This window comes from Seriola lalandi, unplaced genomic scaffold (assembly GCF_002814215.2).
Source record: "Seriola lalandi dorsalis isolate HSWRI2012SDOR001 ecotype SW California unplaced genomic scaffold, Sedor1 jcf7180002054797, whole genome shotgun sequence".
NCBI lineage: Eukaryota > Metazoa > Chordata > Actinopteri > Carangiformes > Carangidae > Seriola > Seriola lalandi.
Genome location: NW_019525350.1, coordinates 323,579 through 336,669, shown reverse-complemented (window position 1 = coordinate 336,669; position 13,091 = coordinate 323,579). Strand labels below are relative to the sequence as shown.

At 40.2% G+C, this 13,091-nt stretch overlaps 1 protein-coding gene across 2 annotated transcripts in view; it reads left to right on the top strand.

Annotated features, from left to right (window-relative positions):
* Window positions 1–11: 11 nt before the first annotated feature.
* rab6ba (RAB6B, member RAS oncogene family a) overlaps window positions 12–13,091 on the top strand; it is a 49,653-nt gene continuing 36,573 nt past the window's right edge. Inside the window, exon 1 of one of the 2 annotated variants that reach the window (XM_023425995.2) lies at window positions 12–276. In XM_023425995.2, the coding sequence (XP_023281763.1) occupies window positions 207–276 (70 nt within the window). In that variant the 5' untranslated portion in view covers window positions 12–206. The remainder of the gene's footprint in view (window positions 277–13,091) is intronic. The other variant, XM_023425996.2, reaches the window with a different exon arrangement.

Here is a 13,091-nt window from a genome sequence, read left to right as displayed (position 1 = left end):
TCACGGAGAGAGAGAGAGAGAGAGAGAGAGAGGGAGAGAGAGAGAGAGAGAGAGAGAGAGAGAGAGGGGGGGGTTGAACGGGAAGCAACATCACCGTCTTTTCCATCCAGCATCTTCACCGACCAACACCGAACTCGTGTGGGAACCAAGTGCACTCAGACTGTCCTCCGGTGTCCAGAGTTCCCCCCCTCCTCGTCCTCCTCAAAATGTCCGTGGGCAGTGACTTTGGGAACCCCTTAAGAAAATTCAAACTCGTCTTTCTGGGGGAGCAAAGTGGTAAGACATGTTTAATTCTCCTGAGAAGTTGTTCTTTTTAAATTTTTTTATTAAGTTTTTTATTTATTTTTTATTTTTAGTCGTGAGTCAAGTGAACCCGTTGCACCTGCTGGTGGCCAGTCAGCAAGTTGTAGAAACGGTTAGCTAGCTTGTCTCGCGGTTCTGCCTCTCGTCTGAGTTTAACGGTTCAGAGTGAATAAGAAGAAGAAGAAGAAGAAGAAAAATAAATGTCTTCATTTGTGACATTAGTGGCTTCAGGTTGTGATAGTGAGGCTGGGGAGGGGAGGGCGTTCTTTTTAATCAAATTACCAGCTTGTGAGGCTCCACACAATGGACCGGAGTGTGTGAATTGTAGCCTGCAGTCACTAAGTTTAACAGTAAAATTACTGAGAGACTAGTAATGTTAACGCCCGCCTTGTAAAGCGTTTAAGCCGGCTGTTAGTTTCAAACATCCCGGATCAGCTATTAGGATTTAAACAGCATCAGTTGCAAATGAGTAGTGCTCGGTAAATGAGACTGAATATCTGCGGAATCAGGTCTGATGCTGGGGATGATACAAGTTGGTAAATATTCCTGTGTGTAGAGACACACCCAGGTTGTCAGTGGCGATGAGATAACTTGTGTGGCTGCAGTCTCCCTGCCCTGGTATTGTTCCAGTCTGCCTGCTGAGGGCTGACCAAGTTTGTGTTTCTGCATGCTGACTTGCTCAATGAATAAAATTGGGTATGAAATTAAATCTCAGCATGACATAAAATGAGACATTAATTTATGATCTTGTGGAAACTCGTATCTGGTTTATCTGTTGTTGTTTTTTTATTTATTTATTTATTTTTTATCTCCATCCCAAGCTCCACTCGCCCACACCCTCAGACAGTCTAAAGCCTCTCCTTTTCTGAGGCTTCAGTGTGGCAACAAAATTGTTTTCCGCAAGATTACACTGAGCTGGCTGAGACCCGATCTGAATCTTTAGATTTAGTTTGTCTTTTGAACACAGCAGGTCTGTTTATGGTCTAATTCAGAGGTCGTGAGCAGCCAAAAGAACCACATTAGTCATGGTTCAGTCCTTCACTAGGTCCTATTGATCATCCAGTATAGTGGGGTCCTGCATTACATAGCATATTATATCAGTGTGGCATACTCTATCTAAATAACAGTAAATCTATGTGGTCTCATAGCTATATAACCAAGCACTTGATTTATAGTATATACCAAATGATGAATCATCAGATGCCTTAACTGAACTTAAGGAATCCTGACAACTGATGATGTCTCACAGTGCCCATTGTTAAGAGTAGGTGTGAAACAGTCGATGTATTGATTGGTTGATTGACAGGGAGTCAGTCACCAGCTATTTTGATAATTAATTAATAATCATTCTCTGACTCCAGTTCGTAGTTTGAGGATTTGCTGCTTTTCTATGTTTTAAAACATTGCAAATTGAAAATCTTTGAATTTTGGACAGACAACACATTCAGAGACAGGAAACATTTTAAAACATTTTATATATTTAACAATAAATCGAGAAATCAATTAATTATTTTATTATTGATTAATTTCCCAATTGTTATCGGGAGATGTATTGTTATTATTTTAGTTTAGAAAATGTCAGAAAACAGTGAAAAATATCCAAAAATTCTATCAAGTTTCACTGATGTCTTGTTTTGTCTGACCAACAGTCCAAAACCTAAAGATATTCAGTTTACAATGATATATAAGTGAATAAAGCTGAAGATATTTGTATTTGATAGGCTGAAAACAGCTATTTTTAGCACATTCAAAATGGCTAGAGATTATTCTTTGTGACCTATATAATTAAACACTTCTTCCTCTACCTTTTACTGGTGTTTTCATCTCTAAATGAAAGTAATTTAGATACAGTACACTGCCTCAGAGAGGCCATAGGCCCTGTTGGTTGGTTTTACCTACGGGCAACTTTATGATACTAAATGCCAAGCAACAAGCCAAAGGGGATTTGGCTGCATAAATGTAATACCAGGGAGTGTACTATATTCAGCAGACATAAGCTGGCTGAACATTTGGACGTTATAAATGATGGACAAACTGTGGAGATAAAGAGACATCGTTACTTATTCGGTGAAAGATACAGTATTAAAAAGAATTTATAGGCTTCGGAATCCGTGGCTCGAACAAAATTTCTAGCAGAGGAGAATAAATTCATTTCACTGTTCCTTACCAACATTCATAGCTTTTCTTTATCATCATTTAGACACAGAATGAGCAACTGATAGACGGAGAGGCAGTAGGTGTTGACATACGATGTGCATAGAACTACACAGGCTTCTGGAAGCAGACAAAGGGCTGTGGTGCTGTTTAAGTTTACTGCAGCTCCCTTTATTTATCTCTTGTATAGAAAGTCTTTTCATCTGATTTGTCCATCAGTTTTACTCTATAATGTGGTTTTGTGCACTAAGAATTTGTCAGCACTACAGGAAATGTGGAGTTGTGTGTGTACATGAACATAAACTGGATGTAACTAACAGTAGGCCTGAATTACTGATGAGGAACATTACTCATCAATGAATCATTTCTTTTATGATACAACTTTCTCTTATCTATTTATATTTGTTACAGCTTGAACTCATTGATCATTTACATCTGGTCTTAAAAGATTCCTTTGCAGGGTTTGTTATTTCACTGACAAACAAACATAGCTAAGAGGGTGTCTATCAATGTGTCTATTGGTCTGTCTGTCCTAATATTGGAATAGGTCATAACTGCTAAAATAACCACTAAATATTTTATTCCACCCATTGCTCCAATCATAGGTATAATTAGCATTATCTATAATTACTGCTGACATCATTACTGTATGGTAATTATGGTGACTGCTGTAAAGTTTTATCAGCAAGATAAACCTTTGGCCTGTTATAATCTTGGAGATTTGTTAGGTTTTAAAAAGTGAGACGCCGTGTTTGGCTTCATTCTGCAGCGTCTTTGGTAAAATGGTCTAGGTTGTTAAACTCTCAAGACACAGGAGACTCCACAGGTCTGTAGTGAGGGTTCACAGTAAGTTTGGGGGAGTGGAGTCTGCGCCTGTTATTAGTGCGAGGGGACTTTATTTGTCAACCACTGCTCAACCAGACAGTGGCAGCGCCAGCCTCGTGTTGATTGGGCCATCTCCGGTGGAGCTCTGTCTCTCTGACATGTCTGCCCTAATTGCAGCTGGAGCCCAGGCGGGCGTGAAACCTGTCAGCTCTGCCACTATCATTTATTAATGTACATGACTGGGCTCAAGTATGTCAGGAACAGGGGCATCAGTACAGAGGCGGTGGTGAAAAGACCACTTGTTCTTTCTAAGTTGATAGTTCCTGTTTACACTGAAGGGCCATAATGGTGGAAATGTCAGAAAAAAAATTGTCTATAAAGGGAAAGATGGCATGATGTTCTGTTTTTCATAAAAGAATCAGCGAACGGTGGGGGCTCCAGATTAAGTGGGTGAAAGCAGGCAGAATGTTAAATGAGCTGTCAGGAAGTCTCTCCTGCTGCATACTTCTTTTGGTGTTTTCTACACTGCCTGTACAAAGGAGGCTGGCTAAAGATTTCTTCAACAAAGCTGAAGGCTTTAAGCAGGCCAATCAGCTGTTTCCAAGTCTCTGTGCCCACTTTCCTGGTGGGAACAGCATTTACAGCCTCAGAGCAATCAACCAGGTCATTGTTAGAACACCTCAGATTACTGCTCTGCATCTATTGGGTCATAGATGTTATGCCATAAGCAAGTTTTTTCAAAGGAGCAATACTGCATGGTACTTTGTAAAAGCCAATTGTTTGGAGGTAATCCCCTGCTGCATGCTTCATTTCACCTCAGACAAACAGACGGGAATACATTTGGTAGATACATCCGCATGGCTGCCATGAGGTTTTGCTCGCTGAATCAAAATGCCATCTTCCAGCTTTGACTGCACAGAGATTGTCATCACGCAAACTAGTGCTGGCTTCAAAATACTGCTGAATCACTGGACCAATCTGCCTCAAAGTAGGGTTCAGTTGGTTGTCTAATGCATCAATCACGTCGTTTCCAGGAAACAGCTTTCTGAGTAAATGAAACGCTGGGTTTTGACTTGCCCAGGCACCAAGCACCTGACACTGTTCTTCACTGAGGCTCTGAAACCACAGATGCAGATACAGATACCACATGTTTTCACACACATGCACGCATCCTACAGACATTGATAAGTGGAAGGAAGTGCAAAAATCTTGATGCAAACAGAATCCACACATTATTCTGTCTAGATTGGTAACAACACGTGTTAACAATATGTGTTTTTCAGTCTTTTGCATACTGTTGTTAGTGCAGAAAAAAAGATCTCTTCAGCTTCTATTGGATATCACATATTTTCATCTATTAATATGCAAGGCTGTGGCTCGGTTTAGGCAAGAAACTGTCAAGTTTGATTTAATAACGACTTTTAAAAACAGCTTCCAGGACATGATGTGTAGATAATGTATGTGACGTCTGTGCACCTCCACACAGATACTGAGACAAACATTGAGAAAGTCTTGCATGTGTGAATCAATAGGAGGTTGGAGATGAAATGTGTTGAGACCACTGCTGTGATTTTAATGTGGGTTGTATTTGCTTTGTCTCAAATGTTCCAGCTCTTTTAAACTTTATATAATGACTATATATAATAATGAAAGTTAACTGAGTGTGATTTCTTTATAACACAAATATTTAAGTGGTCAGCTGTATTTAGTGCTTTTTAACGTTACAATATTACATCTTTATATATAACAAAAGTGCAAAAAAAATACAAGCAAGTCTAATACTAAGTATACAGTATTTCTTCTGTATCTGTTGAATTGTCACCCCTGTGCTGATATTGACATTATGTGAATCACCTCCAACTTGATAATGTGTTATTACACGAACTGACTAAATAGAAAAAGCTCATTTAAAACCATTGACTGGGACAGAGCAGCCACAACCGTTTGAGAACCAACATGTTAATAGTGTCAGTTATTTTATAGTTTATATCACACCAGTAATTTTAAATCTTTCTAGTATTCAGTCTTGAGCCTGAAATCTATTGGATATTTAGATCCAACACTCTAGTGTTTGATTCCCTAGATTTAAACAAATCATAGTTTGTATTAGCCGATTGGTCGATATTAGCTCGTTGCAGACATGTCAATATTGGCGTTTCTGTCATCTGATGAAAGAAATGAAAGAAATTGTTGTACAGAAAAAAACAAAAAAACAATAAGGAAACCATATCAATAATATTTATGTAAAGCGCATTAATCTCAACTGATATATCAATATCAGATTGTTTATACTCAAATATAAGTATTGGTCCAAAAATCTTGGGCTATAGTTAGCTCTAAGCAGTAGTTCATCTTATGAATTTAGGACACAGTACAGTCTTTGATAGTACTGTATACACAGTAGACATTGTCCCAGGACATCACCTAGATTCTACCATTAAATGCCGAATAATACAATAGTGTCTGATTTAGTTTTTTGGTATTTTATGCCTATGTTTGATAGCGGCAGTGGAGGGATGACAGGAAATGAGGGTAGAGAGAGATGGGGAATGACAACAAAGCAACAAGAACCCGCAGCTAGGTCCCAACCAGGAACGCTGCAATTCATGGTTGGCACCTTACCCCCGAAATGTGTTCATTTTTCATCTGTGTTTGGCAACTTTAATATCTCAGCATAATTGCGCTATACTCATAAAGAACAAAGTGTCATATTTATGTGGCAATTTAAAGATTAAACTGCATGTTTGAAAGCACATTTGAGTAATTGAGCAAATGCACGATTTCACTACTGCAGTAGCACACACATTAAGTTTGGGATATGATCAACCACTGGTCCCTCATGGGCTTGGCTTGGTGCTGTGTGATGACTGAACCAGGATAATTTGAAGCCACACCCAGGAAGCGACACGTTTCAACAGTAGCATCAAAACAACAATGTCTTGAAAATTATTCAAAACAAAATCTTTCCTTGTTGTGCCAGGGCATGTAATTCTCTGTAGACAGCCTCGGGCATGTGAAGGGTGGAGTAGGCGAGCTCATTTGACTAAGCTTTGTAGGTTAGAGCAAAGAGAAGCTGGTGAATCCTCCGTTGTTGCTCACTCTTTCTCTTCCGTCTTTTCCAGATGTGAAACAGCTGTTTAATTAAAGGATATTACAGATAAATATAGGTTTAAAATACCTAAACTCTTAATAATATCTGCTCTCTTGGCGGATCTGGGTGTCCCAACGTCCTCACTTCCCACTGAGACACTGGATGCTGAGGTGTGGCATAGTCAACAAGCTGTGGAGTAAATACAGTTAACAGACCTTCAGCTTGTAGGATTTACCTTGAATGAGGGATTGAAGAGAGGCTGTCAACATTGACTTGACAGATGCCTGATGTTCCAGCAGGAAGATTGAAGTCTTTGGGGGTCCAGCCTACATTCCCGAGCAGCATCTCTTGTTTGCTGTTACATTTGATAATCTGGCTGCGTCTCAGGATAACAAGTCATGGCTTTCATTTCAAATCTCTTTGCGTCTTTCCGGCAAGTGTTCTTCTTCTGTGATCGATCGGAAGAAACAAGTCCCTGACAGCTTTGATCTGCTATTGATTGGCTCAGCTGCCCATTAGTGGGGGTAATTGATCAAAAGGTATCAATCCCAGTGATGTGCCATGCTAGTCCCTTCTGTCTTTGGGCAGAAACACACTTCCTGAAGCATGTGTGTACTTTCTCAGCCTGGCCTTCGTACCTGTTTTTCTAAGATTTCTCCAAAATAATTGTCTGTGGCATCTAATTTAGGATGAGACTAAAACCATCACCTGCTTCTGCTAAGGTGCATGTTCCTGCTGCAATGCATATATTGCACTACCCTTGAGATGCTAAGAAAGATTGAAAGGCCTAAAAATGATTTTGATGACTGTAGGTTTATTGTTTTTAAATGAACTGTTTCATTGTCTGACTTATAGCTTTCAGGAGCTGGTCTGCAGCAAAAGGAATACCAAACAGAGCGATGGTAGCTCTATACATATGCTGCACAGCTGAGTGGGTGTGTTCCCAAAGGCCCATGGGAAAGCACAGCCTCACTTATACACTCTGCCCAGAATAAAACAGGACTGCAAATCTGTCTGCTGCCCAGGCAGTGATGTAGAGACACTGTCTGATTCAGTTCTGCCCACCTGCGTGCCAGCGAAAAGATATTGGAGGCAACATCTGATGACACAGTTTAGGAGCAGGAATAAAATAACGAGGGCGGGTGCTGCTTTTATGAAATTAACTTCTTATCCTGTGTCCTTCTTAAAGAACAACTCAAACAATGATTCAGGAACTCTTAAAGTGCCTCGCATCATTCAGATGGAGAGACTGTTTGCAGACCATTCTTTCTAAATCGTGTGTCTTAGAAATAGATTGGGCTCTTGCTTAATGCGAAATCTTTCGAAGGAGAGAGACTGAGAATGCCATTTACCAGTTGTTCATGCAGAACGGCTCTGTGAATAAAATCCCCACTGCGGAGGAAGGCTGTCATTTACCCAGCATGGGATGTGACACTCCGCTGAGTTCAGCAGGTCTCCATCAGTGTTTACCCTTTCTCCAGCTCCCCAGATGAGCCCTCATCACGGGGCAGCTTTAGCCTGAATGCCTCCTGTTATAGCCTTCACTTTACCTGCCTTAAAATCATTAACTGGGTTTTCATTTATTGATGAGGCGTGTCATCCTTTAAAAATATTAGTTAATCAGCACTGTTCTATACTGTAGCTGTGACTGTGGGGAATGTATTGTCTTAATTGAGATGCCAGTGTGAACACCATGCAGAGGGTTCTGCAGGGACGCATGGTGCAGAGGCAAAGTATGCTCCAGTTTAAAGGAACAGTATGTAGGATTTAGGGGGATCTATTGGCAGAAATGAAAATATAATATTCATAATTATGTTTTCAATAGTGTATAATTACCTGAAACTAAGAATTGTTGTGTCTTTTTTAGCCTAGAATGAACCCTTCATATTTACATAGGGAGCGGGCCTGTTCCACAGAGAGCCATGTTTCTACAGTAGCCCAGAATGAACAAACCAAACCGACTCTGGAGACGACATTTTGCATTTTTACGTTACCCGAAGGCCACTGTAGGTTCTCCTACACGCTCGGAAAGGGAGGGGTGAGCTGAGGGGTGTTCAGCTAGTTGCAATCTGCAACCTCCCAGCTAAATGCCACTGAATCCTACACACTGGTCCTTTACCGTATTGGGGCGGGCTTTATCTAATTTGGTGGGAAAAGAAAATAATCGGTACCAACGGTATTGGTGCTTGCAGAGAAACAGGTGGCAGAGATGCTGTTGGGCCACAGCAGTGCAGGACAACTCTCATGCTTCTAATGTTTACTCATGATGTCAACATATTCAGGGATGGCTATTCTTAGAAGTGTTACATTGGTTTTTGTGCTTTCTAATCAGATGCTAAATATTTCCGTCAGCTCTTTTATACTGCTCATCCTTTGATGGACAGGAAGGCATCTCCAGGCCCTGTTTTTTTTTTGTTTTTGTCTTTTTGTCTGTTTTCTTCCTGGAACCTGAATGGCTCTATAGAAGCTGAGTACTTTGTCCCACACATCGCTGTAGCTATGGGAGAGTTTAGCCTTGGAGCAAAAGCAAGCCTTGATCCCAAACACAATGGTCACAATGATTGTTTTGTTTCTGCTGTGAAACAAAGATCTAAAGGTAAACAAGCTAGAATTTCATAATGTGATGTCAACCCTGAGTCAGCATTTCTTTCCTGGGCCAATCCTGGCCAATTCAAATGCTCAAAAGTACATTTTGTTTAGACCATTGGTTTCATGTCGATGCAAAAATATGTTGCAGCTTTTCTTCAAAACCAGTCCCTGTCTGTCTCTCTGCATTTTTGCGTATTTCATATAGTTATAATTAAAAGCATAGGCCTGTTTGAGTGTCAGTTTGAGAGTGAGGGTAGCAGGAGCAGATCTATAATGGTGAGTGGACCCGTTTGTTACTGTGCAGCATGGACTATGCCTTTCATCTAGTACAAAACACTCATGGTCTTGACGTATTGAGAACCCAGATCCTGTTTGACCAAGGCCCCTGCTATTTAATGAAGTTGTATTTTGAACTACAAAAAATCATTCTTTTTACTCACGTGGTTCGTGTGAGCAAAAACTGATGCCAAGTCAATCCGACCCACTGGTTTCCCAGTGCACTTGTAAACAACATATTTATTAGGCCTGGCTGTTTGCCATGGTCAAGAAAAGGGGCTTGAAGACTCCGGTGGGATGCCCAGTTTCTATTAACCATGAGAACTTGAAGGTCTAAAGACTCTTTATTTATGTACCCAGTGTAAAAATAAATGGGTTAATGCAACTTTTGTCAGCCAGTGGGTCAATGACCAAATCCATTTTTTCCTGTGATGTCCAGTGTATTTGATATGGGAATGTGAGAATCATGCTACACGTGGACTCATTATAACCAATAACTGGCACAGTCGATACTTGTTTAATCAACATTGATTTACAAATCTATTAAATATGAATTATTCTATTGATAAACTGACTACATGGTTCTAGGGGTAGGTGATCTGGCCAAAAGGTCATGTGACAGTCTTCTTGGGTAGAATCATAATCCACAATCTTAATCATGATCTGCATCCTGTTACCGCTCCGATTGTTTTGTGAAAAAAGTCCTGACTGAAAGTTGTGATTCGTGTCTTTCTGCCGCTTTGACGCATCTTCTCGGACGTTTGTCTGATCGCCACTTACTGCGGATGGACTCCAACTCCACTGTCTTGGACTGGAGCTGGTGACGGCAGTTCTTGTTCTGCTCGGGTTGAGAACTGGTACGTCGCGAGCTGCAGTTAGCGGGCTAGCTCTTTAATTTCTGGGTAGATGGAAAAACATACTGGCTAAGTTTAGGTTTAGCTGAAAATGGACACTTCAGCTGTCATTCATTGACACCTCACTGCCTGGGTGTTCAGTTCATTCAAAGTCTTTACTGGTAATGTCTGTCACTTTACTGAAACGGCGAGCGTGTGCCGGGACTCGGCTCGTGCAAAACACTACGCTACTTTCGATCAACCCACATGACCCCTCACACCGACACCACAACTAGAATCTAATTCTTGGGATGAGATGGGAGACAGTCAGCAGTGATTATTGTGTTGACATTTAATATCACACACCACCTGCACTCCTGTAACTTTCACCAGCTAAAAAAAAAGAAAGAAAAAGAAATACTAAGTATTGCGGTGATGATGGTAAAGAGCTGTACCCCGCGCTATGCATCACATGACCGCGGTACTGCAGCTATGCTGTTATTGTTACAGCCCAAGTGACTATGATCAGAACTATCACCCAGATAATCTCCTCTAGATTTCCTTCTGACCTCCTCTTCTCCCTCCTGTTTTCCTGACAAAGCAGTACCAGCATCTCTCCCTGAATATACACATCAATACACGGTACATCAGACTTTCAAGAGGGTAAAGGGTGCCATTGCATCATCATAATCAAACCAAGCAATAAAAACTAAATCTAACCTCGTTCTCACCACCACTGCACTTTGGGCAATATTAGCTCAACATATTCCTGTGCCGTCCCTTGTTGTTCCTTTAACAGCAAAGGAAATTACACCTCATGGACACCTGGATGATGAAAGTTCAGTTAATTAACAGTATAGCTCATAAATCATTAGAGTCAGTTATATTCATCACAGTCCAGTCTACACAGTGTTTGTCTTGGAACATTTGGAGTGAGATGACAGTTCTCTGTCATTTTCCCCTCGTCTTCATTGTAAACTAACTTAACTGCACAGATTTGTCAGACATTCAGTTTTCAGTCTGTAGACAATTTACTCCCACTCACAGACATAGCCAGAGGGCTCTTTTGTCTTAAATCCATGCCTTTTCTATGAGTCATCATGAACATACTCTTGTTCAACATGTTGTTGCAGCCCAAGTCATTACATAAACTTCATTTATCAGCGTTTAATTAGCAGAAAGTACTTAATGATTTGGTGTACCAAATAGATATATGCATTATTTAGTTCTCCGTGTACACGAAGATGGAAGATGGAAAGAGTTTGGACTGGAAATACAATGTCCATATTGAGGAATTCTTCAAGTTTTGATTAGAATTAATGAGGGTAATTGGCTCCATTTGTTGTATCAATGTTTAATTAAAATGCACTGATCTCTGGAGATGTTGAGGGACAACTTGACAATAGACAATCAAAACTGGACTAAAAACCAATGGAAATGAATCAGTAGGTAAACATAATGAGCCTTGTGCAGATACAAGGCCTGTAATGAGGGAACAGTGGATCTTTGATTAAGTTTTTAAATGGCACAATAACTACCATGGTTGTTTAAGATATGTTTATGTTATTTTCAGAGTTTGGCTTTATATGACCTCTAGAAATTGTATTGTGCTGGCCCATAGTTCAACTGCAGTGATTATTGGCCTTGAGTGTGAAAAAAGTATTGTGGGACTCTGCTGATTGGGCAGCCTGGGATGTCAGGATGTGAGGCGGAGGCTTTGTTATCATTTCAGATGAATGTACAAAGTGTTTGTTTTGGGGGATGGAGAAATAAGGATGGAGATAATTGATCTGGTTTGACAGCGAGAACGTGCGTAGATCTGATAATATTGTAAGTAGTACAACATACTGTATGTTTGGAGGTCTGGAAATGAAAGCGTGACCTGTTTTTCTGTGGGGATGCTGTTTTCATTTCTCCAGCCTCCAGCTGCCCTTTGCTTTGTGAGAATGGAATTTAATTTAAACATTAAAACGTCAAGTCGGTCTCTCTCAAGCCCTGTGGCCTCAAACAGCAGACATATGACTTCTATCTCTTTTCCCAAGGCAATCACAAACACCGCAAGAGTCATATATTTCAAAACTGGTGTCACTCAGTGGTGGATATGTCACTATGCTCTTACTGCGTATTTGTGTGTGTATTGGTACTGCTTTTAGTAATGTCTAATGCCTCATTAGACTGTGTAAGGGCTGAAATGGCTTTCTGAGTGCTTTATGTGTGCACGGGAAACAGCCTTTGTTGAGTTTGAAAGCCTGTTCATCCATTATTCAGAGGTATTGGTAAATGGACGTGTCCTCTTAAGAGTTCATTTTGCAATTTCTCTACTGGTGCAGTCCATGTGACACATTGTAAAAACAATCAATCTTGATGCTTGATAATTGTTTAAACTTTCACAATAACTTTTATTGCAAATTTTATATCATGTCTATTTTTGTTGCTATCTGATTCAGATGAATCTTTATGTATAAGGTTAATGTCATGTTTCCAGATAGAAAAGAAAGACACTAAAATGAAAATAAAAAATAAATAAGTCGATAGATCCTTCACCATCCATAACTTCCTTGGCTCATTTATTTTTTTTTGTGTATTTCTTTTTTATTGTTTTCATAACAAAGAGAGAGAACACAAAACACTACAGATTCTTGACAGAGGTTTTTGACATGCGACAAACAGGACATAAAGCATAGGTAATGGCGCAGTGATAGAATAGCACTAGTTCAGTTTTTAGACATTAAATCGAGAAAAGGCTGCCAGATTTTAAAAAAGACTTCCTCTTTAGCAGACATAATGTACCTGATTTTCTCCAAGTGTAATACATTTCCCAACTCCCTCAGCCACATTTCAAATGTAGGAGACCTCTCACATTTCCAAGATTGCAGAATTAATTTTCTGGCTAACAATGTTGAGAGGGAGATAGCCTTAGCTTCACAACCACTTTTCGCACTGTCTGGGTTGGCCACCCCAAACAACACGATGAATGGGTCTGGGTGACATGGATGATTAAAGGCCTTAGTGAAAAAGTC